The sequence below is a fragment of the Panthera tigris genome, chromosome B2, assembly GCF_018350195.1.
Source record: "Panthera tigris isolate Pti1 chromosome B2, P.tigris_Pti1_mat1.1, whole genome shotgun sequence".
NCBI classification, from domain to species: Eukaryota; Metazoa; Chordata; class Mammalia; order Carnivora; family Felidae; genus Panthera; species Panthera tigris.
This window is the reverse complement of record NC_056664.1, coordinates 55,901,766-55,929,699: the sequence shown is the minus strand read 5'-3', so window position 1 is coordinate 55,929,699 and position 27,934 is coordinate 55,901,766. Positions and strand designations below refer to the sequence as shown.

The 27,934-nt window shown below is 35.2% G+C and overlaps 1 protein-coding gene across 2 annotated transcripts in view; it reads left to right on the top strand.

The window, feature by feature from the left end:
• Window positions 1-27,934, top strand: part of KHDRBS2 (KH RNA binding domain containing, signal transduction associated 2) — a 590,557-nt gene that overhangs the window by 214,816 nt on the left and 347,807 nt on the right. For both annotated transcript variants that reach the window (XM_042985303.1, XM_042985304.1), the window contains exon 3: window positions 20,940-21,056. In XM_042985303.1, the coding sequence (XP_042841237.1) occupies window positions 20,940-21,056 (117 nt within the window). The remainder of the gene's footprint in view (window positions 1-20,939; window positions 21,057-27,934) is intronic.

Genomic DNA, 27,934 nt, shown 5'->3' with positions numbered 1-27,934 from the left:
GTTGTGCGTTTCTAATGTATTCCGTTTGTACACCAATCTCGTATTTCCCTATGACATTTCTCTTATTAGATCATCACTTATTAATTCATCATTATATTCTTTCCATCCATTAATTAATAGAGCACCTACTATGTGGTGAGATGCCATATGTCAAGGTGGTTAGTTAGGGCAGTGAGTCAAACCAAAGGTAACATTTATGTTTTTATTCACTTACTGTGACAATGCAATCAAGGTGCCCAAAATGGTACCAGCCATTTTTCTCCACAGAATGACACTGGGTGAAGGCTAAATGGATGTAGCATAGATGGGGGGAGTTGTCTCTCTACCAAGGAGTCCCAACAAAAGACTCCTGACATTTTGAGGACATGGAGGCGGGGAAAGGCTAGGAGTGGAAATTACTAAATCAGAACTGGGAAAATTGCCTCATTCAAGACCCCAGATAAGGAGTTCTTCATAGAGGTACCTAGGACTAGGAATTCAAGTGTGTATAGAAGCATGACTGGCCTGGTGGGCCTGAGTCCTTGACTGCAGCTCCTTCCAGTAAAATGCCATTCAGTAGCTGTGCACTAACTCTGATATTGAAATAGCGGCTTCTCCGTAGGAAGCCTGTCTTGCAAAGTTTTGTCATGGTTAGGTTCTGAAAAGACAGGGACTGAAAGAGAGATTTGATTAATTACTGTCAGGCTGCTGACATGGTGTTGCATGGATATTGGACCACATACATAGTCTTTTGGGTCTGGATACTGAAAGCAGGGCCTCTATTGCCTACAAAAAGGTAATAGATTACCTTAATCAAAATTAAGGTAATTAATTTTAATTAATTAAGAAAGATTTTTATCCTTATAGGAGTTATGGTAGAGGAAAAATCACCTACATGAAATTGAAACCCCAATCCTGTGCCAAAAAAGTTGGGATCTAGATATATATTCCCATATGGTATATGAATCTTAAGCCATTAAAATCAGCATAAAATGTAAAGATGTATAAATATTTATATATTACAGCATAAAAATGTTCATATTTATAAAATCCAAGTCTGATTCTCACTTTTCTCTCAATCTCTCTCTCCTCTCCATTTTCTCCTTTACACACACACAGACACACACACATAAGCTCATTTTAAAATATTAAATAAAATATGTAATCGAAACAGCAATTTAAAATAAGTGTGGAAGAGTGACTCTAAAAATCAAATTCATGTTGAATTTGATGTTAAAAAGCAAAATTGATATAGCTGAACATAAACAATTACCTAGGTTATCTGAGAAAATCTTCTAGGGTGTAGCTAGAAATGAAATTATGACAAAGTGTTTAGAATCCTGGAGGACATAATGACAATACTTAACTTTATTTCTAATTGCAGCTTTAGAAGAAGGAAAAGATTATGTGTGTGTATATATATATATATATCTTTATTTCTGTATATAGAAGTGTGTATATATGTGTGTGTATTTAAGTTTATTTATTTATTTTGAGAGAGAGAGAAACCCAAGCAGGCTCTGCACTGACAGTGAGGCTCGAACTCACAAACTTTGAGATCATGACCTGAGCCGAAATTAAGAGTTCAAGAGTCGGACGCTTAACTGACTGTGCTACCCAGGAGCCCTAGCTTTATTTCTAAAGCTGCTGTTAGAACTAAAGCTAAGTATCATCATTATGTGTGTGTGTGTGTGTGTGTGTGTGTGTGTGTGTATGTGTGTGTGTATATATATATATATATATATATATATATATATATATATATGTCATTGGATCCCCCCATCTAGTCAATAAACACATCCATCACCTCATGTATTTTATCTTTTTTTGGTGTGAGAACATTTAAGTTCTACTTTCTCAGCAAATTTCAATTACACAATTCATTGTTATCATCCACAGTCACTGTATTTTACATGAGGTCATCAGACTTTGCCATCTTATAGCTAGAAGGTTGTACATATTTACAAATCTCAAAATAGCATATTTGACCACATAATGACCAAAAATATGTGATACAACTACAGCCAGACATACTTAGCTATGAATATATATATTGAAAAACAAAGCAACTGAAAATTATTTAGTTTTATATTCATCTCAAGAAGATAGAAAAATAAAGTTAATATAAATAAAGTAGGAGATAAAAAAATAAATTTAGGACCAGAAAGGAACATAATAAAATGAAAGAAGCAATCAAGAGAGTCAATAATCCCTAAAGGAAATTTCTTGAGAAAAATTGTCAAAAAAAAAAACCCACCTCTGGTGGGGGATGCCTGGGTGGTTCAGTCCGTTAAGCATTGGGCTCTTGATTTCAGCTCAGATCATGATCTCAGTTGTGGGATGAAGCCCTGTGTAGGGCTCTGCACTGTGAGTAGAGCCTGCTTGGTATTCTCTCTCTGTCTCCCTCCGCCCAGACATGCTCACGCGCTCTCTCTCGCTCTCTCTCTCTTTCTCAAAACAAACAAACAAAAAAGACTCTAATGATACAGATCAATAAATATTAGGGACCAATAATCGATAGTAGGAATGAAAATGATACATACGTATACATAGAGTATTGTCAAGAACTGTGAGGGGTCTGGGTTTTGCCACATTTCCAAACTAACATGTTAGCTTGCCACAATTTCATCGAGGCTGGCAGAAAATACGACTCTTGAGTCAGAGACACACACAAGCAGCATACACATTGGTCCATTTTTATCAGTCTTCAGAGGTGACACAAATTAGACCTTATTGAATGCCTGCATAAGCAGTGGGTTGCAGTATAAGAGGGTAACTGAACTGAAACATTCCAAAATGTGAGGATAAGGGGGAGAGGGTATGATACTTTAAAGTGTTTACAGTAATCATACGGGTAGGGTTCTATTAAAATTGTTATTCTCAGATTATTGAATGTGTAATTTGGGATAAAGCAAATGAGTGTACATGGGATGGAGTAGTTTTCTATTGCTGTGTTACAAATGGCCACAAACATAGTAGCTTAAAAAAACACACAGTTATTATATCACAGTTTCTATGAATCATAAGTCCATGCATTGCTTAAATGAAAACTAGCTTTTTATTGAATTAGCATTTGGACACAGTTTGTGTTTAAGCCCTTTGTGCCAGTGAAGATTCAGCCTTATGCTGGTGGGTCTGTGTGTGGTTTGGGTGATGCTTTCAGGTCTGCTCTGTGTCTGCTCTGATTGCTTTTAACAGGGTGCATGCAGCCTAGCCCATGTTCATACCTTTTTGGCCCTCGAAGTTGATTCTAATCGACAATCATAAAGTGGAGGTTACCAGCTCCTATACCTGATTTGGGACAGTAGTGCTGAAGTTCTACAGAAGGAAGCAGGCCTTAAGTACAAAGCGATCTGCCCCTCTCCGGTGAGGACAGATATTATTTGGGACAGAGTGGAGAAGTACATGGCTAAGAGTGTTGATGAATAGTGGAGACCTTGGTGGAGAGCAATTAAGAGGAAACTTAGAGGGGCGCCTGGGTGTCTCAGTCGGTTAAGCGTCCAAATTTGGCTCAGGTCATGATTTTACGGTCCGTGAGTTTGAGCCCCGCGTAGGGCTCTGTGCTGACAGCTCAGAGCCTGGAGCCCGTTTCAGATTCTGTGTCTCCCTCTCTCTCTGCCCCTCCCCTGTTCATGCTCTGTCTCTCTCTGTCTCAAAAATAAATAAACATCAAAAAATTTTTTTTTAAAAAAAGAGGAAACTTAGAGCTGTATGATAATAACAAAAAGGCACAGCAACCAGAAGTTTGAGAAAAACAGGGAAAGACACAGCCAAGAAGACCCCTTTTGCTATCACAATAAATGCCTATATTAAAAAGGAAGAAAGATAGGGGCGCCTGGGTGGCTCAGCCGGTTAAGCATCTGACTTCGGCTCAGGTCACGATCTCGCGGTCCGTGAGTTCGAGCCCCGCGTCGGGCTCTGGGCTGATGGCTCAGAGCCTGGAGCCTGCTTCCGATTCTGTGTCTCCCTCTCTCTCTGCCCCTCCCCCATTCATGCTCTGTCTCTCTCTGTCCCAAAAATAAATAAACGTTAAAAAAAATTTTTTTTAAAAAGGAAGAAAGATCAAAATCAATAAAATAACCTTCCACCTTAACCAAGAAAAACAAAACAAAACAAAACAAAACAAAAAACCTAAAACCAGAACAAGCAAAAGGCAGGAAATCATAAAGATTAGAGCAGAAATAAAGGAAATGGAGAATAATAGAGAAAATCACCAAAATCAAAAATTGTTTCTTTACAAAGATTGGCAAAGTTGATATTTAGCTAGACTGACCAAGACAAAAAAAAAAAAGAAGCAGTCAAAGCTATTAAAATTAGGAAAGGAAGTGAGGACATCACTACCAACTGTAAAATAGTAAAAAAGATCATGAAGGAATATTATAAACAACTGTATGCTAACAAGTCAAATAGTGAAACGGATAAATTGATGGATGCAAATTATCAAGGACTCAAGGAGAAATAGAAAATCTGAATAAAACTTTGACAAATACAGATTAAAAATAGTAATTAAAAACTTCGCAAAGCATACCCTAGGTTCAGATTCTTCACTGGTAAATTCTACTAAGCATTCAAAAAAATTAATTTCAATTTTCCTAAGCTCTCCTAAAGATTAGAAAAGGAGGGAATACTTCCCAAGTATTTTATAAAGCCATTATTCTGTCTATTTTAGACAAAGGTAGCTAAAGAGAAAGGAAGCTACAGGTCAATATTTGGTATGAATGTAGGTGCAGAAAATCCTCAGTAAAACACTGCACACCAATCCAGCAATATGTGGAAAGGATTGTATGCTCTGAAAAAGTGGGACTAATCCTAAGAATGCAAGTTGGTTTAATACCTATAGATCAATTAATGTAATACATTATTGTAATTAATAAAGTGTAAAACCATATGATCATCTCAACAGATGCAGAAAAAACGTTTGACAGAATCCAACCCTCTCTCACTACCCACCAAGCTAGGATTATAAAGGAATGTCCTCAACATGAAAGAGTATAGCGATGGAAAACTATGGAAAATGCACAATTAACATGATAATACAATGGAATATTTCAACAATAAAAAGAACCAACAATAAAAAGAAAGAACCAAAAAGTGAACTTTTTTAAGTGAAAAAAGTCACTAAATGCCATGTATTATGTGAAACTTGTATTTTACATTATATGAGATGTGCAGAGCAGGCAAATCTGTAGACACAGATTTGTGGAGATTTGAGAAGGTAGATTTGTGGTTGCCTAGGTTTAGGGATGTGATAGGGAGTAAGTCTAATGGATATGGGGTTTCTTTCAAAGAGAACACCAACATTCTAAGATTTGGTATTGACAATGGTTGCATAACGCTGTGAATATACTGTGACTATGCTAAATATGAATATACCAAAAAATATACTGTGAATATACTAAAAGAATGAATTGTACACTCTTAATGGATGAATTTTATAGTAAGTGAATTATACCTTAATAAATATGTTCAAAATATTCAAATCGATAGCTGACACTTTGTGAAAGAGTCATGTCAGATAATGAGGACTGGGCAGCTATGGCAATTTTATATTTATCAGCAGAACTCTGAAGATAATCTTTAGTTTTGACAGAGTCCATTGTCCTAAAAGAATCAAGTCGAAGCAGAAGAATCATTGAGTTTAATATATTGTGTTTCTTTTTCTGGTATATGAAGTTTCCTTTCAAATATATAGTACCTTTTATATTTTCTAGTATCACTAAATGGGTATAAAGAAGGACTTGCAATCTGGATTTCCTGTTTTCTCTTCTAACAGATCCATATCAGTTTCAGTTGAGGATTTCAGAAAAGCAGGTAGGAATACTACTTGTAGTCAGGTGAAAAGCATCCTGAGTAGTCTGCTCACAATACCCAATCTTTTAACCAATGTTGATCAACTTGATGATATTTAAATGAGCTAATCAAATCAACTTTCTTCTTACTCTACTACTGAATTGATATTTAACCTTAAGGAATTAAGATATCCTTTTAGAATGGTTGGAATTGTCCATATTGTATGCAATAAAATCCTAAACAATACAATAGTTGATTTTTACACAGCCTGAACCTTGGAAAAAGTAGGTAGCATTTAGGAAACAGAAAAGCAGTTACTTGATTTAAGTTGTAAATAAATGTTTGTTTGTTTGTTTGTTTGTTTGTTTGAAAGATTTTATTTTTAAGTAATCTCTACACCCAACATGGTGCTTGAACTTACAAACCTGAGATCATGAGTCATACCCTCTACCAACTGAGCCAGCCAGGCACCTCTAAATCTGTATTTAGAATGAAGCTCGCTAGGGTCAAAAAACACTGTTTCATGTGCTTCTATGTTCCTAGTGTCTAGAACAGTGCCGGTTACATAGTAAATACTCAATAAACACTTCTTGAATGATTATGTCGTTATCAAGCACAAGCTCATATATTGATTTCATGACATTGTGTAGAGAAGAACAAGTCCTGTAAAGGACAAATATCTCTAATTTGGACATGTAAACACAGTTTACAAGGGACATATGTGACATTTAAATAAAAGATTTAGTTTAGTTATTTTTTTAAAGTTTATTTTATTTTGTTTCATTTCATTTCATTTCATTTCATTTCATTTCATTTCATTTCATTTCATTTCATTTCATTTCATTGTATTTTATTTTTTGAGAGAGAGAAAGCACATGAGTGCAAGCAGGGGAGGGACAGAAAGAGAGGGAGAGAGAGGGAATCCCAAGCAGGCTCTGTGCTGTCAGCACAGAGCCCAGCGCAGGGCTTGATCTCACAAAAGGTGAGCCGAAATCAAGAGTTGAACACTTAACCAACTGAGCCACCCAGGCTCCCCAAAAGATTTACCTTAGAAATTCAGGATTCTATATGATGGCACCATTGTGATTTATTTAAAGATTTTTAAAATTCCAAACTATACGAATATAACTGACTTAAGATGTTATTATAGTGACTATTTGAAAAGCCAAAGAAATATCTGCTAAGTATTTAAAGTGCAAACATGCAGATTAAAAAAGAGTTATGTGCCTACAAGTCACTGTACTGAGTAAACACTTAATCATTAACCTCTATAAATGACTTTATGGTAATCTCATCATATAGTATTTTAAGCATTTTATTCAGACAATTGTATATGTTGAACAAATTAGTGTTTGGGTTTGAGCTGTGGTTATAATTAAGATTATAGTTGTTTTTTAATGACACTTTTCACTTAATGATAGTGATTTAAATGAATCTTTCCAAATAAAAATAACTTGAGCTTGGAGAAGGTGCCCCTAGAGTTGTATAAATATGACATAGATGGGCTCAGAAGACATTTAAGGATGTTCCACACAGGATGAAAAACATTTAAAACATGACCAAAGGCTCTTTAGTTGTCTACGAAAGGAGAATATGATTTACACACATAGTGCTGAAACATAGGAAAGAATTATTTATAGCAGAACAAATAGGACATGAATTGTATATGTGTTTGAAATTATTAAATTATTTACATTATTAAAATTATTAAAATTTAAAACTGGTAAATTATTTACATTATTAAAATTCATGTCCAATCATTTTTTATCAGCATCTTGCCAAGTTTTTTGCTGTTTCTGTAAAACATGGACTGTTCTGTACAATGGCAAAAGACAGTGTGATTTTTAACCTTGACTATGCTTTTTGGAAACTTCAGAGACAAATATTGATTAAGCCCAAGATATACTGAATCACCACATTTTTAAAGGATCCACATTTTTATACTTGGTATAAATGGATTCTTCTTCTCCAACTCTGTATGCTTTCTTCAAATTCAAATATTTCCCTCTGAAGTGAGCAATCCCAAGTGGGATTTTATGATCTCATGGGGAAAGCATGAGTAATTGCTGCTTATGTTTTTGGTAGGCCTTTTTATTTAAACTCTTTTAGTTCATATATGTGTTGACATTTACTGTTATATTTTGAAATGTTATCTAAATTCTGAGTTTAAATATAATGTAATGATTGGTATTTTAGCACAGAATAAGAATTCTTCCTAATTGCCAGATTCAATGATCAGTTTGTTTTTTCTCAAACCCTAGGCTACCTCCATCTGTAGCCTCTGCTAAAATTATTGCTTCCTGATATCTCCACCTCTTTTGCTTACTCCTTCTATTCCTCACACTTCAGGCAGCAAGATGCCTTTAAAGGAAGTTAATGGGGTGGGGGGGAGGGGAGGAGGGCGCCTGGGTAGCTCAGTCAGTTAAGTGTCCCACTTTAGCTCAGGTCATGATCTCCCGGCTCATGATCTCATGGCCTGTTAGTTCAAGCCCTGCATAGGGCTCTGTGCTGACGGCTCGGAGCCTGAAGCCTGCTTCCAGTTCTGTGTCTCCCTCTCTCTCTGTCCCTCTCCTGCTAGTGCTCTCTCTCTCTCTCTCTCAAAAATAAAGACTAAAAAAAATTTTTTTAAATAATAAAGTAAGTTAATCAGGTTCTCTTGTTCTACCCCTACTCCCCACCAGTCACCAGTTCAGAACTTCAAAGGCTTTATACTGCTTTTACCTAAGACCAGAATTCTCAACAGGGTCATAAGTACCTGAATATTTTCTCTATGTTTGTCTCCCTTCCAGCCACATGTCTTACACCTCCAAAGTGAATTTTTACCAGTTTATCAAACGTCATACTGGGGTTTTTTTCATGTTATTTCTTTTGCCTGGAAAGTCTCCATCAGAACTCCCATCTTTTGCCCTTGCCTCAGCTTCCTATACATCCCCTCTCTGCTTAAATGCTAAGTCACAGGGAAACTTTCCTAAGGACTCCAGTTTTACATTCCCATGTAATCCTAACCTTCTTTTAGCACGGTACTCAGAACATAATTGTCACTTGATTCATATTTGGGGATTGAGTGATTTATTAAACAAATCTAACATTCTTTTGTTTTCCCCATTCTCTTGTATTCCTCCAGACCCTAGTCCTTTGCCCCTCTTCCTTATTTTCCTTTCTAAATGTAGGGGCGCCTGGGTGGCTCAGTTGGTTAAGCGTCTGACTTCGGCTCAGGTCACGATCTCGCGGTGAGTTCGAGCCCCGCGTCGGGCTCTGTGCTGACTGCTCAGAGCCTGGAGCCTGTTTCAGATTCTGTGTCTCCCTCTCTCTCTCTGACCCTCCCCCGTTCGTGCTCTGTCTCTCTCTGTCTCAAAAATAAATAAACGTTAAAAAATAAATAAATAAATAAGTAAGTAAATGTAAGTGTTCCTCAGATTTCTCTCCTGGGCTTTTTTTTTTTTCTTTTCCCTTATCCCTTTCCTGTAGTAATTTCTTGACTTTTAAGTAGCACTTCTATGTAGAAAATTGCTAGACTTATATTTTTATCTTAACTCTCTCTCTCTCTATGTCTATCCATATATGGCTACTAGATTTCTCCAATTGGAGGGCACGGGAAATGGATTATAACCCAGGTTTCCCTCTAAAACTTTCATTCTTGTCTTCCACAGTTTTATTAATGATACAATATATTTTCAGCACTCCAGATTTAGAATGTTTTGATTAATAATTCAATATCCTTTCTTCATATTCCTCCAATTTAATAAATTGCCAGGTCTTGTTGCAGGTACCACCCCGGTCCCTATTTCACTTCCTGTCCTCTTATATTTTCTATGACTGCCATTCTACTTTACGCTCCATTATCACTATCAACGTTACACCAAACAACTTCTGATAGGCTCCTCCATCTTTAATTCCCCAACTCCACTACGTCTTCGCTAACCTCCCTTTTTAGAGTTTTGCTATGTCCCTGCCTTTTTTCCATGCCCAGCTTCTGACTCCTTGTTCAAGGTTTAACAAAAACATAAAACTTCCTAAGCTTTCCCATAGGGAAACGATTTCTTCTTCCTTTGAATTTTTGTTGCACTTAATGTACTTCTTTTATGGCATTTACCAGTTTCTTTTAAAAATTTTAACAGCTTATCTATACCCTTTTCCCCCACAGGAGTATAAGTTTCCTGAAAGAGTATTTATATCTATGTGGTTCACTTTGTATCCTCCATACATTTCACAAGTTCTAGGTGCTAAACCAATGTGTTTAGTGAGCAACTGAATTGATTCCATCCTTGATTTTATATGAATATGTTTTTGAATAACATTTAGTTTATGATAAGATATTGATACTATCTCTAATGGTTCTAAAACATTCTCCCCTACTCCCGCCATTTTCTTGAATACTCATCCTTGTCTATTTTGTTAAATTGGAAGTGCTTTTCTTTATAGAGTTCTCTGTTAATTCCAAATGGTATTATTTAATTCTACAGACATAGCTTGATATTTTTGTTGAAGAAAGCTCTGTTCCTTTACTCACCAGTGTCCTTTGATGATTGCTGAGATGAGTACCTGAAGTATTGTCTTTTCCTGTCTGTTTATACAGAAAGAATATTTTTTGATCTGTAGCTGTGGTCTCTCTTTGTGCAATCTGCCCAAATTTGCTTAACTTTGTTTTAATGGCAACAAACACAAGAGTAGAATACCAAAGGATGACTTAACGTTGAATTCCCAAATACAGAACAGCAAGCAGCTCTATGAATTCCTACTCATTAAAAAAGGGATTCATACTCAATTCAGGAATAGGATAGAGATGAAAATGGTGTTCAAATATAAAGAAATATTAGGACAAGGGGAATTTGAGGATCAGGAAATAAGGGAGCTCAAATCAGTTGTGGCATATGAAAAAGTAGATGAAGCCAACAGCAGAGACTAGTAATTCAGAGATTCTTCACAAGTGGCCCTGGTGATAAACCCTGCCCTTTCATTGTAAAGCAGATGTAATTTTAGTGCCCACAAAAGGAGAACTAAGGCTAGGTGTATTGCCTCTTCTATTTGAGAAGAAACAGAACTGCCGGAATTAGTTTACAAACATTTCATTAGAAGAATACCACATGGTGGGGCACATTGGTGGCTCAGTCTGTTGAACATCTTACTACGGCTCAGGTCATGATCTCACAGTCTGTGAGTTCAAGACCCACATCAGGCTCTGTGCTGACAGCTCGGAGCCTGGAGCCTGCTTCAGATTCTGTGTCTCCTCTCTGTCTGCCCCTTGCCCACTCGCACTCTCTCTCTCTCTCTCTCTCTCTCTCTCTCTCTCTCTCAAAAATAAATAAACATTAAAAAAAAGTAAAAAAAAAAGGAAAATGCCACATGGTAAAAAAAAAAAACAAAGAAAAAGGTTTATTTTATACAAGTATTGATGAAATATTTTAAAAAGGAAGAAATGAACTAATCAAGAAAAAAGAGTAAAATGAGAGACTGGAGATTCTGGAGTACTCTGTACTTAAAGGGTGAATTGGTAAACCTTGAAATACATATACCCAATATTATTGAAGTTTATTTTCACCTAATTTTCTTTTGTTTTTATTTATTATTATTATTATTATTATTATTATTATTATTATTATTATTTTAAGTTTAAATAGGCTCCACAGCCAATATGGGGCTCCAACTCATGACCCTGAGATTGAGAGTCATATGCTCTATTCTTGGAGCCAGCCAGCCCCCATATTTTCACTTAATTTTAAACTGTTCCTGGATTTACTGTGTTAAAAAATGTCCCTGAAATATTTTGCTTAAGATGTCCCCATTTTTATGAAAAGCAATTGCTTTGCCACAAATTATATTTTATAGCTTTACAAATCCATTGAAATGTGTTCTCTTGGTTAATTTTACTTGACATGATTTAAATATTTCCTTTTAGGAAAAAAAATTAAAAATCTGATTAAAATGCTCAAAAGGCTTTTTGAAAATAAAAGTTATTACAAAACAACTGTTCAGTGACTTAAGCATAAATGAATTTGACATCCACAAATTTAATTTTCTTTAAATACATGTGGATAAAATACTTTCAAATTATTTGAAGATATTTAGCATACTGAAAACACAGCTGTGTTCACTCTATTAAGCCTTAGGAATCTTGGAGGTTCCCAAGTTACTAAATTATAGCTAAATATTGAAGACACTATGGTGTAGTGTTTGAGTTATTTTCCATGTTGAAAGAGATTTGCTTTAAAGAAAGGTTAGAACCAACTGTTTTCAGTGAACTGATAACTCACCTGTCATGACTATGTCATTTGACTTTGTTTGGAAGGGAACTGAATATAGGCTGAAAGCAGAGCAACAATAACAACCACAAAAAAACAAGTCTTAATTAGAACAACTTTTGTATTGTGTGTTTTCCGAATTTATCTTAACATAAATTTCCCAAAACTAAGCACTGTGTACAAAATATGTACCAGCTTCATGATTACATCTTGTTTTAAAATATGAAACAGAAATGGTATCCATTCTTTGGATGGAAGTGCCTGCCTTTACAATAGAGGTGGCCATGTGAGGAGGTGTTTGTAAACATTTCTTCTCGTCACCACACTTTCTGTGAGATCATCCATGTAGAGGACTTAGTGCCCAGCACAGAGTGACCCTTCAAAATATGTTAATTGTAGCAAGTAATAGTAGCCAATAATCAAAAATCATTATATATTATAAATATATAAAAAGAAAAATATTAATATAAAAATAAAAGAATAAGGGTTACCGAAGTCAAATTTCGGTATAGGTGTCATACTATTACAATCTACTGAAAAAAATAATAATTGTGTAATAGTAACAATCCACTTTATAAAACTGAAGTATAACTAACATATGATGTTATATTAATTTCAGTTTTACAATGTATTGATTCAACAATTCTATACATTTTTCAGTGTTCATCATAAGGGTATTCAGCATCTGTCACTACAGAATGTTATTAAAATATTATTGAATATATTCCTAAATCTGTACTCTTTATCTCTATGACTAATCTGTTTTATAACTGATAGTTTGTACCTCTTAATCCCCTTATTTCAACTATACTTCCCCTCTGGTGACCACCAGCGTGTTCTCTGTATTTAAGTGTCTGTTATTTTGGGGCACCAGGGTGGCTCAGTCGGTTAAGTATCTGACTCTTGATCTCAATTCAGGTCTTGATCTCAGGGGCATGAGTTTAAGTCCTGCATTAGGCTCCAGTTTAAGTAGGTGTGGAGCCTACTTAAAAAAAAAAAAAAAAAAGTAAGGGTCTGTTTGTTTCTTTGCTTGCTTTTTAGATTAGATGTATAAGTGAAATCATACAGTATTTGTCATTGTTTTAAATTCTGAAAGAGACTTATTTCACTTAGCATAATACCCTCTAGGTCCTTCCATGTTGTTGCAAATGGCAAGATCTCTCTCTTTTTTTTTTTTTTTTTTTTTTGCTGATAATATTCCATTATACATACACTCACATACACACGCATACACCACATTTTCTTTATCCATTTATCTATCAGCGGACATTTGAATTACTTCCATATATTGGCTATTGTAAATAATGGTGCAATAAGAGTAAATATATCTTTTCAAATTAGTGTTTTTGCTTTCTTTGAACTACCCGCATTTACTGGGCACTTATTGTGCATGTATTATTATCTTTATTCTTCCCATTTACAGATAAGAAAAATGAAGTTAAGGGGAAGTTAAGTAATGTAGCTAAATGTATATAGCTAGCAAATTTACAAACCCATGTAATTGGTCTTCAGAACCATGCTCTTAATTATTATGCTCTAACTGCTCACTGGTGTTGGTGCATTTTACTTACCCAAATAATAATTGGGAAAAAAAGTTTTCGTGCCATTCCTCATTGTTGGCTCCAAGAACTGCAGATATTATGGAAGAGATAAAATCACATAAGCAAACTTAAAGTATTATAAATAAATACTTGTTTGCAAAAGCAAATGGTAGACTATGTTTATAAATTTTAAAAACACATTAAAAGTTCTGCATCTTTAAAATAATGTTAAAGATACTTTCCATCAGTTTAAATCTGATTATACAACATCTTCATTCCATTGAATCTATGTGTTCTATTTCAAAATGTAGAGTTTGGGAAAGAATTGAAAGGGATGTCTCCCTTACAGCTTTAGACAATTTGGTTTCAGATTGGTCACTGGTTAGAAATGAAGCTACTGTATTGAGAAAGAAGTGTTGGGAAATGTGTCACAATAGTCAAGGCAAAAAAAAGAAATTTCTCAAGAGTATAGCCCATATATATATGTTGTTAATAACCTGTCCTCAGCCAGGAATGCGTGAAATGCAATCTCTTCCTTTCAGTCATAAGCATTCCCAGTGGAGATATCACTTTAAGTGCTTTGGTTTTTCTTTTCTTTTTTTTTTTTTAAATGTGTTTATTTATTTTTGAGAGAAAGAGCGTGAGTGGGGTAAGGACGGAGACAGAGGGGGACAGAGGATCCCAAGCAGGCTCTGCGCTGGCAACAGTGAGCCCAAAGCAGGCGTAGAACTCACAAACTGTCAGATCATGACCTGAGCCAAAGTCAGATAGATACTCAGCCAACTGAGCTACCCAGGCGCCTCACTTTGGTATTTTTCTATCTGATGTTTTACTACTACCTGTGAAGGGACAAGAAAGTTCTACAAGAGTATTAAAGAGAAGTTCAGTCAAAATTTACTCAACTGGAATTGATCTATTTGATTTTTTAAGTTATGTAGTATTTAATGCATTCAAGTATATATGTGCTTTTCATGTAGAGCATAAAATAAAATGGATACTCATGAGCCCCTAAGTTAAACTAAAGTCTAAAATATTACTTATCATTTTGACATCACTGTGTTTCCCTTTGATCACATTCTCCACTGTCCATTCCCAGAGGTTACCAAGACCTTGAATTTTATGTTTATTATTATGCCTGTTATTTGAGGATTAGATTAACTACTTAAGCATTTATTCATAAATAAAACATTGATATTGCTCATTGGGTTTTATAAAAACAATGTAATATGTCTAGAACTTGAATTTTTTACTCATAATTTTATTTCTAGGATTTAATAGTGAGATTTCTTGTAGTTATGGGTAATTTATGTTCACTGGTATAAATATCCCACTATGGATATGTCGCAGTTTACTCAATCATTTGTACCATCATGATTCTGGGAGAGAAGTAGGATCTACTCTCTAGATAATTGTTATAAGCTATAATTTAGGACTAGCATGTTGTTGAAAGAGGTAAGGGACAGGACCTTAAGAGAGCTGTCACCCATGGGCAGTGAAGATCTGAGTCTGAAGCCTGACAGAACCTAGAACTGGAAGCTTGTGGACAGTCTGTGGAGCTTTTATATGCACAGAGTGGGGGCCATGTAGACGTCAGTAAAACAGCCATGTCTGAGCACCATGATTTGCCAAGAATAATGGATGCCAATTCATGTTCATCTTCCTCATCTCATGCAACTTCCTGTTATTGACAAAATCCCAAAACAAAAGGAAAACATATGTAGAAGATCTGGGAAACACATCTCAGACATAAACAAGTGTTGATATGGGGTCAAGTTGACAGCATACCATTCTTGAATTGATGGCTTTTCCCAATTATTTTTGCTCTTACAAGCTTTGAGACTTTTAATGTTCTTCTACATGCACCAAGACTTACCTGCAGAATATACCTGAGAACGGAATTGCTGAGACATGGGTTAAATACATTTGCAGATTTACAAGACAATGGCAAAATAGTTGAATCTATTTATATTCCTGTAAGCAGGGTATATGAATCTTTGTGTCTCCACATTCTGACCAGTGTTTGGTTTCTGACTTCTACCATCATTGGGTGTATAAAATGACATCTTATTGTCATCTTAATTTCACTTTTATTTAAATTCTAATGAGGTTGAAATTTTCATGCATTTTTGTTTTGCTGTTCTTTCCTCAATGACATATTCATGATTTTATCTTTTATTTATTAAGATAAAAATGATTTTATCTTTTATTTATCTTTTATTTATTTATTAAGCTGTTTGTCTTTTCCTTACAGTTTTATACTTGTTTTTGTAAACTAATGTTTTATTGGTAACATAATGTAAATAGTTTTCAAATTTGTGACTTATGTTTTCGTCTTCTTTGTGGTTTATTTTAATAAATAGATATTCTTAATTTTAATCAAACTTTTACTGTTAGCATGTTTTATGTCTTGTCTTAGAACTCTTAGGCATTGTTTTCCTTTATTTTTCTGTTAGAAATTCTAAAATTTTGCCTTTCATTCCTAAATCTATAATCCATCTCTATTTATCTTTTTTTTTATGGTGTAGGAAACAATTTCATTATTCTTACTATGGGTAGCCAATTATGCTCTGTATTAGATAGTTCCTTCTTTCCCTAACATATTAGTTTTCTGTTGTTTCTGTAATAGTTAACACAAACTTAAGTGGCTCGAAACACAACAGATTTCTTATTTTACAGTTATAAAGATCAGAAGTCTGAAATGGTTCTCATGCACTAAAATTAAGATGTCAGTAAGGCTGCATTCCTTCTGGGGGTTTTATGGGAAAATCTGTTCCTCGATTCCTCTAGCTTCTAGAAGGTATCCTTATTCTGTGCCTCATGGCTTCCTCCTGTCTTCAAAGCCAGCAACTGAATGACTCCAACCTGTGATTCTGTTGCATTTTTCTTTAATGTATAAGGACATTGAGCACACCTGGGTAATCTAGGATAATCTCTTCATCGCAAGATTCCTAATTTAGTCAGAGTTGCAGAGTCTCTTTTGCAGAGTAACATATTTACAGATCCTGGGTATTAGGCCATGGGCATCTTTAGGGAGCCATTATTCTGCTTTAGTGATCTGTACTGCCCCTGGAATCATACATCATTTTAACATAAGGAGGAGTTTGTTTCTGGATTCTGGATTCCACTGCTCCATTTTCTATCTGTGTTCCAGGACTATACATATCACATTGTCATAATTAATACAGCTTGATAATGAATCTTTGTATGTGATAGGCATAGTCCTCAACTTGTTCTTCTGCTTCTGAATGCTTTGACTATTCTTGGACTTTGATGTTTTCATACAAATTTTACAACCAATTGGTAAGTTGATCCAAATCCTATTATGATTGTAATTAGAACTGTGTTGAGCTAAAGATGTAATTGAAAATACTAGAAATTGAGACTTCATGTCCATGAACATGATCTGCCTCTCAGTCTATGTATATCCATTTGACAGCTTTATTAATGTATTTTATATATTTTCTGTAAATGTTTTGATTATACAGAATTCAGTTTTTCTTAGGAAATCTTATTTATTTTTTACTGATACTGTAAATGATATCTCTCTTTTTAAAAAAAAATACTAATTATATGTTGCTTGTGCACAAAAATACAATTGATTTTTTATATTGATTTTGTATGAAACACCTTGCTAAGCTCTTTTACTTATTCTGATGATTTTTCTGAAATTACTTTAAGTTCTCTCTCTCTCTCTTTATATATATATATACACATATATATATATAATATATTATATATAATTATATATATTTTGTTTCTTACTTTCTGATGTTTATGACATTTATTCAGTGGCTTGAATCTTCATTGTTGAAGAAAACAAGAATGTGGATCTTTACCTTGTTTTTAATATTATTTTACTCATAAATACACTGTTCTTATGGGTTTTTAGTAGAAAGCTTCTACTAAAATGAAGGAAGTTTCCTTCATTTTTCAGATGATATGAGTTTTACAAATATTGGAACTGAATTTCATAAAATTATTTTTCTGTTTAAATAAAATGTTAGCCTTTTTTCACATCCAAATAAAACATTAACCATTTTTTCTCCATTGTTATAAATTAAGGGTTATAACTTAGGGGTTATAAATCTTAAACTACCTGTGTATCTGTGACAAACACAATTCAATCATCATGTGTTTTTTGTATATACAGCAGGCTGGTATTTTGTTAAGTGGTTTTTATTTCATGAGTGGATTTGCTCTATAAATTCTCTTTTCTGATATGCTTTTATATCAAGGTTATACTAGACTGCTAACTGAGTTGAGGGATATTTCCCCATTTCTTCCTCTGGATAGTCTGCTATTAGCTCACAACCATAGGAATTTCCCAGTGATTTTCAAAACTGACTCCCATACACGCAGGGCAAGAACAGACTGAAGGAAGAGGTAGGCCACTCCAGATTGGTAGGTGAAAGGTTTAATAAGCAAGGAACTTCTATATGAGACTTGTCTTGGGTGACTGCAAAATGAGTAGATCTTAGCACCTGCCCACCACAGTCTTAAGAGTTTATACAGACGCCTTAATATGGTTCAGTCATGTTTACAGTCCAGATGGTCTAAAGGCTGTGTCCTTAAAGTGGCTCCTATTGTGGGAACAGTGGGTGGAACATAAATTCCAAGGATAAGGGAGGGGATAAAGAGCCTCTGCTTGCCAAAGTCCAGGTTGTGGGTCAATTGGCAGTCATACCTCGACGACTCCTCCAACATCTGCATAGATTGGAATGATGTGTTTCCTAAAAGTCTAGTGAAATTCCTATGTAGAAGTGCCTGCAATTAGTATTAGTTATGATACTGTTCTTAAATATTTCTATGTTTTCAACCTTCTAATTTTGCCTCCATTTTTAATTGAAGTACTATTTACGTACTGTGAAATGCACAGGTTTCAGTGTACAACTTGATAAGTTTTGACAAAAATGTACCTATACTTTCAACACAATATAGAACACTTCCATCACCCCAGATGTTTCCTTCAAATCACTTTCCCGTCAGTCCAATCCTGGCCTTCTATTTTCCATAGGCAACCACTCTTAGGAATTCTACCACCATGTATTATTTTGGCCTCTAGAACTTTGTATTAATAGAATCTAATGTGATATACTTTTTTTGTATCTGGCTTCTTTCACTCAACATAATTGTGAGATATATCCATGCCATTGTATTAATCAGTGAATTATCCCTTTCTATTTATGTATAAACTTGTTGATCTTTTCTCCTTGGATAGGCATTGGTTTATTTATAGTTTAATGGTGACTGTGAGTAAAATATTATGGACACTCTTGTACAAGTTGTTTTGTGAACATGTGCTTCTATTTCCCTTGGTTAAATACCTAAGTAGAATTGCTAGGTCATAGCAGAACTCCATGTATAACTTTATACATAATAGCCAGTCTTCCCAAGGTAGTTGTATCGTTTTAAACTGCCAACAGTAATTGCTCCAGTACTTCCACATCCTTATCCTCATCAATATTTGGTCTTTGTTTGCTTGTTTGTTTTAGTAATTCTGATATATGTGTGTTTAATTATTGACTTGATGGAATTTTTTATAGATTCTAGATACTAATCTTTTTTTAAAGTTTATTTATTTATTTTTGAGAGAGAGAGAGAGCGAGAGCAGGGAAGGGGCAGAGAGGGAGACAGATTGAATCCCAGGCTCTCAGCACGGAGCCTGATGCAGGGCTCAGTTTCATGAACCGTGAGATCTTGACCTGAGCCAAAGTCAAGAGTCAGACAGACGCTAATTGACTGAGCTATGTAGGCACCCCATAGATACTAGTTTTTTTTAAAGTTTGTATTTTAATTCCAGTCAGTTAACATACAGTGTTACATTTGGATACTAATCATTTTTCAGATGTATACACGGGGAATATAGTCTCCCAATCTGTGGCTTGTCTATTCAGTTTCTTAGTGGTTTTGGGATCAGCAAAAGCTTTAGTGAGTGCTGTTTGCTTCATATTAAGTAACTTTTCCCAGTTTAACTTTGCAAAGGCATTCTTCTATGCTTTCTAACTAGAATTTTTATAATTTTAGATTTCATGTTTAGATCTACGATAGATCTCAAAATAAAGTTTGCCTAAAAGCGAGGTGGGACAGAAAAGTTTTTTTGTGTGTTTGTTTTCTTTTGGTGTTTTGTTTTGTTTGCATATGATTATCCAAATGTTCTAGCTCCATTTGCTAAAAAGATTTGCTTTTCAAATATTATTACTTCGGCACTTTTTCTGAACATCAATTTACCTTGTAAGTGTAGTCTTTCTGAATTTTGTACTGTTCTATTTATCTACTTCCCTATAGGTACAACAATCCACACTTCAGTACAATATTAAATAAATGTGGTGAAAGCAGACATCCTTGAATTTATCCTAGACTTAGGGGAAAAGCATTTAGTCTTTCACCACTCAGTAGGGTGTATTTTTTACTACAGGATTATGGATTTTAAAATATATAGAGAAAAACTCTCGTTTAGAAAGAAGTTACTTAATTTTATTTATCTTTGTTTTTCATTTACCCAACACAGCTTTTGGTGCATTCTACGGTTTTTGGTGCATTCTAACCCCTTTTTATTTTTTATTTTATTAAAATAATTTATTTCTTTATTTTTGAGAGAGAGAGGGAAAGAGAGAGAGAGAGACAGAGACAGAGCGTGAGTGGGGAGGGGCAGAGAGAGAGAGGGAGACACAGAATCGGAAGCAGGCTCCATGCTCTGAGCTGTGAGCACAGAGCCCGATGCGCACTTGAACTATCGAATCAGACTTTGAGATCATGACCTGAGCTGAAGTCGGACACTTAAGCGACTGAGCCACCCAGGCACCCCAAAGCCCTTTCTATTTCTTAAACTAATAGGTGAAAGATTATTCAAGTGATTTGGTGTGGAGTATGTTAGTAACTGACAATATACTCCAATAACTGCTTTTATTTCACTAGTTTTAACTATGTTTTAGGAAGAATAACATACTGAATAGACCCTCTAGAATTTCCTGTTTAGAGAAACTGTTTTGTATGTATGCACTATCAGTAGTGTTTTAAACTTTTCTGTGTATGTGTAGTTTTCAATAATCTGTTTGGAGAGAAAAAGCTTTTAGTAATTTTGTAACCATTGTGCTCCTCCCTAATTTCTTTTTTGTAAGTGATTTATTTATTCGATTATGTAAGTATATGACATGGTTCAATATATTATTGATTTTGGCAGTCTTTTAGGAAGAGGCATCCTTCTTAAAATGGATCGTAGATGAGAAGATCTGAAATAGTTTTGTGTATGTATGTGTCTCTGTGTGTGTGAATGGCATAACTCTCTTCTGCATGGTAAAGTTTGAAAAGCCCACAGCCCATCATTTATTTTTGGTGAAAATTATTACTTTTTTCTACTTTAAAACAGAATTCTATTGATTTTATTTCCTAGTTCAATTTTGTGGGGAAATTGCTTGGACCAAGAGGAAACTCCTTGAAGAGACTACAGGAAGAAACAGGTGCTAAAATGTCTATCCTGGGCAAAGGATCAATGAGAGATAAAGCAAAGGTACTGAACTTTGAATTTGATATTTAACACATACAGGAGGTTACCTGTAACACTGATGGCCAAACTTACAAGCATATCTGCAGTGTTGTCCCATCATTTCCTGTGATTTTTCACCTTCTGGGACCACCCTATTGCACTCCCTGTTGATTCTTCTATTTTCGTAAAAATCAATTACCCGCCTTTTTTCCCCCAGAACATGTAATTCCATATCTTTATTCTCTTTAGTCCTTTGTGTAAATTGTTGTCAAATCTTTTCACTTTTTCTGTGTCTTCTGTAGGATGTTTCTATATGTCTATGCTCATTTTCTTTAATTCCCTGTCTGGATCCCCTTTCTCTCTTCAACTATGTCACCTAATCACATCCATTATATCATTGTCTCTTTTTGTCTCTTTGCTCCATTTCACTCTGGCCCTCTTATCTAAAGCAATTTCAAATACTCATCTGCAAATCTAAGAGAATTCCACTCATTTTCTTAAATGTTTCAATTCACCTGACCTCAAAAGAACAAATAAGCTAAGAAATATGTGAACTTTGATATTTGAAATGATTTCCTTCATATCTGAACGACATCATTGTCCCATTTTATAAAATGAAAGCAATTTTCAATGTGTTATAATTCACTGTTTTGGAAAAATAACAACCATTTATAGAGATCTATTCATAAAGGATCCTTTAAGATTCATTGAGAAAAGGTGGGTGTGTTAAGGTAGTATTATTTGATCAGGCCATGCTTTTCTGATTCAGTATGTTACCATGGAAAATATAATTTTCAAACATTTATTTCTGAATATGGGAATTACTTAGAAAATTGTTTAGGAGTTCTCCCTTTTAACTGTTAATGTGAAATCTTGAATAAATTTATAGTGGGAAATGTCACTGTACAGATAGCTCATAATCTTACAATGTAAACTTCATATTGTGCGCTTTTTATATTCTTCAAACTTTCTTAAGAGTTAGATCAGGCATCATCTCCCCAACAGGGATTTCCTGACCTCCTGTGACAGGCTAAATCCTCTCATCACAACGTATTTTATTGAAATGTTTGGTTTCTCTCATTAAACTGTACACTCCCACCAGCTGGAGAAATATCCTTGTCAGCTTTGCCTACTCAGAGTATCTGTGTAGTCCCTCCCTCCGTAGCTTTCAAAGTAAATGAGTATTTATTGCTTTTTCCCATATATTTGGAAGTTTTTTTTTCTGTTCACAAAGTTGTACATTGGATGCCTTTTTTCCTGTTAGGTACCAGCATAAGTATTTGAAAATCTAGGAGGAAACAAATTTGGTTCTATTAAGTTTCCATTATGTTTAATTTACTAATATTAGCTGTTGCTTGAAATCCAGGTTCTCATTGATTACTTTTTGGGTGATCCATCATGTTTGCCTATGCTTCAACTATTTTCATTGTTCTTCTACAAAATGAAAGAAAATAAGAACATTTAAGCACAACAATAGGGGTGCCTGGGTTGCTGAGTCGGTTAAGCCTCTGACCTCAGCTCAGGTCATGATCTCAGGGTTCATGGGTTAGAGCCCGCGTTGGGCTCTATGCTGACGGCTCAGAGCCTGCAGCCTGCTTCAGATTCTATGTCTCCTCCGTCTCAGCTCCTCCCCCGCTTGTGCTCTCTCTTAAAAATGATAAACATTTAAAAAAATTTTTTAATATTAAAAAAAGAACAACAATAATGTATTGTACTGTAAACTACATTTTATAGAATCTAGATAAGATCTTAACTGCCAAGGGTTGTGGGCACAAAGATGACATAAAACCACAGACGTGGATATGCAAAAGTTCACCTTAGTAAACACTTTATTAAAATAAAAAAATAAATCCTTGTTAAAACATTGATTACTATGCTGCTGTTTTACCTCTTCCCAATACGACCTGATCAGGAAGAAAGATTTTATATGTGATTTTATTCTTTTAACAAATAAATAAAACTCACATGATTCTTCTGTGGAAGTACCTCTGTGTGTATGTATTATACAGCCACATAGGAATATATTCATGTATTAATTGCAGAAGTATTTGTTGCTATGTGTCACACTATGTGTCATCCGTAGTCTCCTCCTAAAGTTTACATTCCATTGGCAGAGACAGATAATAAATAAGTGAATAAGCACAATTTAATAATTATTATGGATTGAAATAATACGGATTGTTTTTCTGTGTTGACACTGCTATTAAGATGCTACACAATGTATGTCCTAAACTTGATCTTTGCTTCACGACAAAAAGGAGATACTTGGGTAGTTGTCTAAGTCAGGACAAAATAACTATGCAAAAGTCTTGCACTTCTGCTATGTGCTTAAACTGTAGATTAAATATCATGCTCTATAGAAAATAAATATTAGACATGAGTCAAGCCCTCACAAAACTTTTAATTTAATTAAACATCCTGATATGTTTAATGCTTTTTGTTTTAATTTTTTTTATTGTTTATTATTTTTGAGAGAGAGAGACAGAGAGACTGAGAGCAAGCAGGGAAGGCGCAGAGAGAGAGGGAGACACAGAATCCGAAGCAGGCTCCAGACTCTGAGCGCTCAGGACAGAGCCCGACGCGAGGCTTGAACTCACAGACCACGAGATCATGACCTGAGCTGTAGTCGGCCACCCAGCTGACTGAGCCACCCAGGCACCCTATTTAACACTTTCTTTAAAAAAAAAGTTAAGAGGGGCGCCTGGGTGGCTCAGTCGGTTAAGTGGCCGACTTCGGCTCAGGTCATGATCTCGCGGTCTGTGAGTTCGAGCCCCGCATCGGGCTCTGTGCTGACAGCTCAGAGCCTGGAGCCTGTTTCGGATTCTGTGTCTCCCTCTCTCTGACCCTCCCCCGTTCATGCTCTGCCTCTCTCTGTCTCAAAAATAAATAAACGTTAAAAAAAAAAAAAGTTAAGAAAGCATCAGTCATTGAATTAGTAGGTGGAAAGAGTGACATACTCATTTAATTTTATAATTCTAATAAGACTTTTTCATCCTTAGCAAAGCATGACATTTTAAGATTTATTCTAAGATCATTATAAAATTGCATGGTATAGAAAATGGTTCTAGTGGTTTAGTGTAGTAAAGAGTTTCTACCAAGTTTAATGTTTTTATTTGTGTTATTTTGGATTTGATGGATTTGGGGGAAATACTCCTTTTAGTTTTGTGATACCTAGCCAATAACTCTATAAGCAAAGCAAGGAAACAGAGCGAAAACAAAGTGAAGTGTGGTAATATCCAAGGTAATACCAGTGGCAAAATCCTACCGTATATTCAATATTTTATTCCCATAGTGGTCAGATCACCGAATATATGAACTCACATTTTACCTAAAACTATGCAGGGATGCTTGAACAGAAGCTGGCTTTTAAATTGTGATGATAAAGGTATTCTTAGAGAAAATTAGGAGGTAACATATACAGCATGTTTGCAATATTTCAAAATATCTCAGGAAATTAACTGGCAGTTCAGAAATTTCTTTAAAGTCTACGTCCCTCATGCACCATATGGCCAGCCAGTTCGAAATAACCATGCAGCTGCCGGCTTCACTAGCGGTTGCTTCTGAGCAATCTTCAGGGGTAACTTACTGTAGCTTCGGATAGAGTGTTGCTATTTTTAGTGATGCTGATGGCAGAGATTGGTGAGGGAGAACAGAGGAAGCAGTGGTCTACAGGCTTATCTTTGAAAAGAGTGAGGAGCAAACATATTATCTTCAAGAGAAAAGGTTTGAGAGTTTAGAGAAAATCAGACAAAAGCCAGTCACCCCGATAACAGTGAAGAAACAGCGGAAAGCATCAAAGCAAATTTCTTGCATACTTCCATTGTCCTTAAATGGAAATCACAAATAGACATGTTGCAAATAAATGATGTTGTAATGACAGGTATTCTGGCATTTCTGTTAATAAGCTTGGTTGAAATTTTGGCATGGAGTCTTAGAACATGCTGGTTATTATATGTTAAAAGTAAAGTGCCATTTGGTGGAGTTTTATGTGAAACTGTGTGATAATTCTCTAGGCAAGCCTTTCTCTCTTTGATGTGCTAATATCATGTGCAGTTTCTATTTTATAATATATCTTCTGTATTGGGTGATGGCTACTTTCGTAAATCCTTTCTGATTTCATGGCAATTTGATTTTCATCAACAATAAAATCAACCGAAAACCTTCAAAGTGATGCTGCTGCCTGGTGGGTGTGAACCCTGTACCAATCATCCTTCTCTCATTTGGCTTCTGGGCTATGCCTCACATCAAACAGCACTGTTAGTCTCTCAAATCCTGAAGGGGAGAGGCTCTGCTCACTGCCTGTCAGTCAGGCTGGGATCGGTTATGTAGACTTCTGTTTCAACTTTTTAACACCCCCAACAACAAAGCAACTTGTAATCCCACAAAATCAAGAGCCCAGACACCCTGATTTTAATTTTAGCTGTGCCCCGTAATAAACTGCACCATAGATCAACAATATTTTTTTCTCAGCTCCCCTCTGCAGGAAAGAATGCTTAGCCCAATCGTGACTTCCAAACAGAGATAGGGGAGTAAGCATTATTCTTTGCTTAAATATCACTTGAGTTTGTGAAGGACAAAGAGTATATCAGAAATTACAGATAGGTGGAAATTTATTTTTTATTTATTCACTGCATTCGTCTGTTTCTTGGATTTCTGAATTTTGAGAAATTAGATTTTAACAGACTAAATGGTTACACCTGAGCAGTGGCACATGTGCTAAGGAACACTGGATTGCAAACATATATTTTGTGAGAATGCAAGGAAACCAGTTTTAATGGCGAACGAACACAAGGTTATATCAACCTATGATATATTACGACTCCAAGTGACCAAACAATTAATATATTCAGGTTTGAGTTGAAGAGTGAAATATATCATCACACTAGTGAGAAATAATTTTTACATTAACATCTTCAACCCTTTTATGTGTAAATAATTTGTCATTCATTGCAGTGGGCTTTGACCTAAGAATGAAAACAAAACAAAACAAATTCCATAAATCTATCCAAGCTCTGGTCTTCATAAGCTTCATTGACAGAGCATGAGGTGGCAGTGTTTTGCATGTTGTGAATCAAAATTATATATATGTTTTATTTTTATTTTTGTTTAATGTTGATTTTTTGAGAGACAGAGTGCGAGCTGGGGAGGGGCAGAGAGAGAGAGAGAGAGAGACAGACAGACAGACAGAATCCAAAGCAGGCTCCAGCCAGTTAAATGGAGAGGCCTTGTGTAGGTACCAGTGGGGAATCCCAGTGGAGCCCAGCGTTTGAGTCATCCCTGCCCAGGCATTACACATGCAAGTAAAGAACTCTCCAGATGGTATCGGCCTCTAGCCATTTGAGTGATCACAGATTGTTGGCGTCCTATGTGTAGCCCCAGGCTCTGGGATCAAAACACATTATCCCCATTGTGCTCTGTCTAAATCCCTCACCCACAGAATCCATGCACATAGTAACATGCTTGTTATTTTAGGCAACTAAGTTTGACATGGTTACTTATATAACATTAGATGACTGGAACATATTCCTACAATTTTATTTATAAAATTAAAAGATTCTCAACATTGTGAGCAATTTTCCGAATACTGGATTTGTTCTCTTGTGTTTCTGCTGCCCTCTCATGGCAATTACTACAGACTTTGAAAATTTCTGGGGATTTGTGTGGGTTTGTGTATTTGGTGTTTTGATTTTTTTTGTTATTTATCTGCACCTTATTTTGAAGCATATGTCAAAGTTCTGTTTCAAAGTTGCCAGTAAGAGAAAAGTCTTCCAAGAAAGACAATTCAAAGATTTCCAGAATGTTTGACTTAAAAAGTATTAAGCTAGTCATAAAGCTGGTTTAAGGCCTTTGTACCTTTGAATGTCTACTTTAATGCCAAGAGACTCAATCAAGGTTAATTTGTTAGGTAATTCTTATTTCTTTGTAAGGTTTCTTAATTTTATTACAGCCTGCGAAAATGAGTGCTGTGGCATTTTGTCAGGGATGTTACATAGATCCCAGAAGGGGAAGGTATTGCGCCATACGGAATGTACTGCCCCAAACCAAGACTGGGATAGTTTTCTTTCTTAGTCCCTCCTTTTGACCAGGTCAGATTGTTGAAGGTTTGTTGTAGCCAAGAAAAGGATCATGTGGCATTTTTGTGCTGAGAACATTAACTGAGTTTGTTGCTTCATCAGTCATTTCTTAACTTTCTTACAGATGGTGGAATTTAGATAAGGGATCAAGTTATACAGTATACTACCATCAAGGTTACCTGCAATCTATTTACCCATTGACTTCTTTCTTTACCAGTTTCCTATGTTAGGGAAGAATTTCTAAGCAGAATCCTAAGGTGATTCAATTTACTGATATACATTCATATACTATTAATAAATTTTATAATATTTAGTGCTACATATATGTTTAGTTGGCTTATCCCTCTCAACATATGTTTTTTAAGTATTAATATTTGCTTTGCTTTTTTAAACTAGACCCAGTCTTCGCTCTGCCCACACGTTACAAATTCCAGTAGACACATTAGAATCACCAGAGCAAAGCAATAGACCCACACAGATAGACAATGAATATATTGGGTTTATATAATAGGTCAAATGAGAAAGAAAAATTTCCCAAATAACTTTATTTTGCTCGTTGTAAGAACTACTACATTTTTAGTTTTATGGGTAATTTTAATGTCAAACCAAATAAGAATGGTGATCTAAAATTAAAAAAAAAATTATGGTTTTTAACTCTTAGAAAAACCTTTGATGGAAGGTTGTTATTTGTACATTTCTAGAAAGATAATGTTGCATGTTTGTTTTAAATTGTTAGAACTTGACCCCAATAGATGTTCTTTGAAGAGAAATTTGGACTACTTGTTCTAGTGCAGCTTGGGGAATTTAGAGATACAGTTAAGAGGATAA